The sequence below is a fragment of the Phoenix dactylifera genome, unplaced genomic scaffold (assembly GCF_009389715.1).
Source record: "Phoenix dactylifera cultivar Barhee BC4 unplaced genomic scaffold, palm_55x_up_171113_PBpolish2nd_filt_p 000717F, whole genome shotgun sequence".
Lineage (NCBI taxonomy): Eukaryota > Viridiplantae > Streptophyta > Magnoliopsida > Arecales > Arecaceae > Phoenix > Phoenix dactylifera.
The window spans coordinates 90,061-91,826 of NW_024068096.1; the positions used below are offsets into that span (position 1 = coordinate 90,061).

Genomic DNA, 1,766 nt, shown 5'->3' on the forward strand with positions numbered 1-1,766 from the left:
GTGGGAATCCATCCGGCCCTGGAGCCTTGTCCCCCCCCCCCGAGGGACCACACCGCCTCCCTGATCCCCCTCTCCGATACCGGCCTGATCAAATCAGAATTCTCCTCCTCTGTGACCACCTCTCCTGGCGACGGAATCTCTGCTAGGCTCACTCCAATGGTCTGCTCAGTCCATCTGCCCCTAAAGAAACTCACCAGAATCCTCTGTATCACCTCCGGCTCCTCCGATTGCTGCCCCTCCTCATCCCTGATAACTCTGATCCTGTTCTGATGCCTCCTAATCACTGTCGCCTGGTGAAAAAAAATCTGGTGTTTCTGTCCCCCTCCATGATCTACTGTACCCTCGCTTTCTGTCTCCAAAATATCTCCTGCTGTCTAAGGAGGCAATCATTTAAAGCTAATAGTGATCTGAGCTCCCCTACATCCTCATCTGACAGACCCCCCCCTCGAACCTCCTGATCCTGTAACCTAACAATGGCCACCTCTGACTCCTCAATCCTCCTAAAGATGTCACCCACCTCCTCTCGATTCCATCTCCTCAACCTCCTCCTCGCCAACTCCAATCTCCGGGACACCCGATACATGGCATCACCCCTCACTGGAATGCTCCACGCCTCCCTCACCATCTCCCATGAACGAGGGTAAGAAAGCCACATCTTCTCGAATCTGAAGGGGGGATGCACTGGAACAAAGGCATCAGTGCTCAACAATAAAGGACAGTGATCGAACGCAATCCTAGGTAAGTGAGACACACGATGATCCGAAAATCTCTGGACCCACCCAACTGTCGCACAAGCTCTATCAAGTCTCTCCCACACTCTAGCCAGACCCTGCTGATTATTGCACCATGTGAATCTAGGACCCGAAAATCCCAAGTCAATCAAACCATTTGCGGTCAAAAAGTTCTAAAATTCCTTAACCTTCCTCTCATGGGAGAAAGGCTTACCCCTCATCTTCTCCTGAGGGTCAATAATACAATTAAAGTCACCCGCCATCAATAACGAGTAGCCCTGATCAACCAGTTGCGATGCCTCCTCCCACAACCATCGCCTCTCCCTAAAATCAGTACTGGCATACACTGCCGCAAGAACCCAGGGATCATTAGTGCCCTCCGAGATCACCATAATCACCTCTTGGGCACAGACATGAAATGTATCCAATCTACAGGACTCCAGCCTCCACGTAACAATTATCCCACCCGACAACCCACGAGACTCAACTGCATAGAAACCCCACGACCGAGGGAGCACCCTCCTTGCCTTCTGAAGACCCCTGCCCGATAAATGGGTCTCAAACAAAATACAGATATCCGGCCTGTTTTGTTGGACGAACCTTCGACAAGTCGGGGCAAAGGAGGGCTTCCCCGCACCACGGCAATTCCATAGGAGAACCTTCATTGATCACCCATGGGAGTGTCACAACCCACCATCCCGGGGTTGCAATCATGAAACACCACCTCATTCACAGGTCCATCACTAGCCAATTCTCCTGTGCTCACCCTCTTCACTGCATTCTTCAATTGGTCCAAAATACGAAGGTGAACACCACCAGCCTCCGGCTGTGCCCCCTGGCCCAAAGCTTCCCCTTGCTCTTCTGCTGCAAACGTCGATCCCCCAGTCTGCCCGCTACCAGAATCCTCCCTGTGCCCACAACCCATTCCACTGGGCCTAGAAGATTCCCCTGCATCCGGCAACAAAGGAAGCTTACCCTGTGCCACCTGTGTCGCTTCCAGGGTCTCCGCAGCCGGTGGAAGGTCGAGCGGCCCAG

The 1,766-nt window shown here is 53.0% G+C and overlaps 1 protein-coding gene across 1 annotated transcript; it reads right to left on the bottom strand.

The window, feature by feature from the left end:
* Positions 1–331: 331 nt before the first annotated feature.
* Positions 332–1,396, bottom strand: LOC120106985. Its single transcript, XM_039120130.1, has 2 exons — positions 920–1,396; positions 332–829 (listed from the first exon to the last, which is right to left on the bottom strand). Exons 1-2 carry the CDS (start codon positions 1,394–1,396, stop codon positions 332–334), a joined length of 975 nt encoding a protein of 324 aa, XP_038976058.1.
* Between the last annotated feature and the right edge of the window lie 370 nt (positions 1,397–1,766).

Excerpts from the sequence above, each read along its gene's own strand:
- LOC120106985 (XM_039120130.1), bottom strand. The coding sequence starts at position 1,396 with ATGAAGGTTCTCCTATGGAATTGCCGTGGTGCGGGGAAGCCCTCCTTT. Across the intron at positions 830-919 it reads CTTTCTCCCATGAGAGGAAG|GGTCTGGCTAGAGTGTGGGA; the intron begins GTTAAGGAATTT and ends AATAATCAGCAG.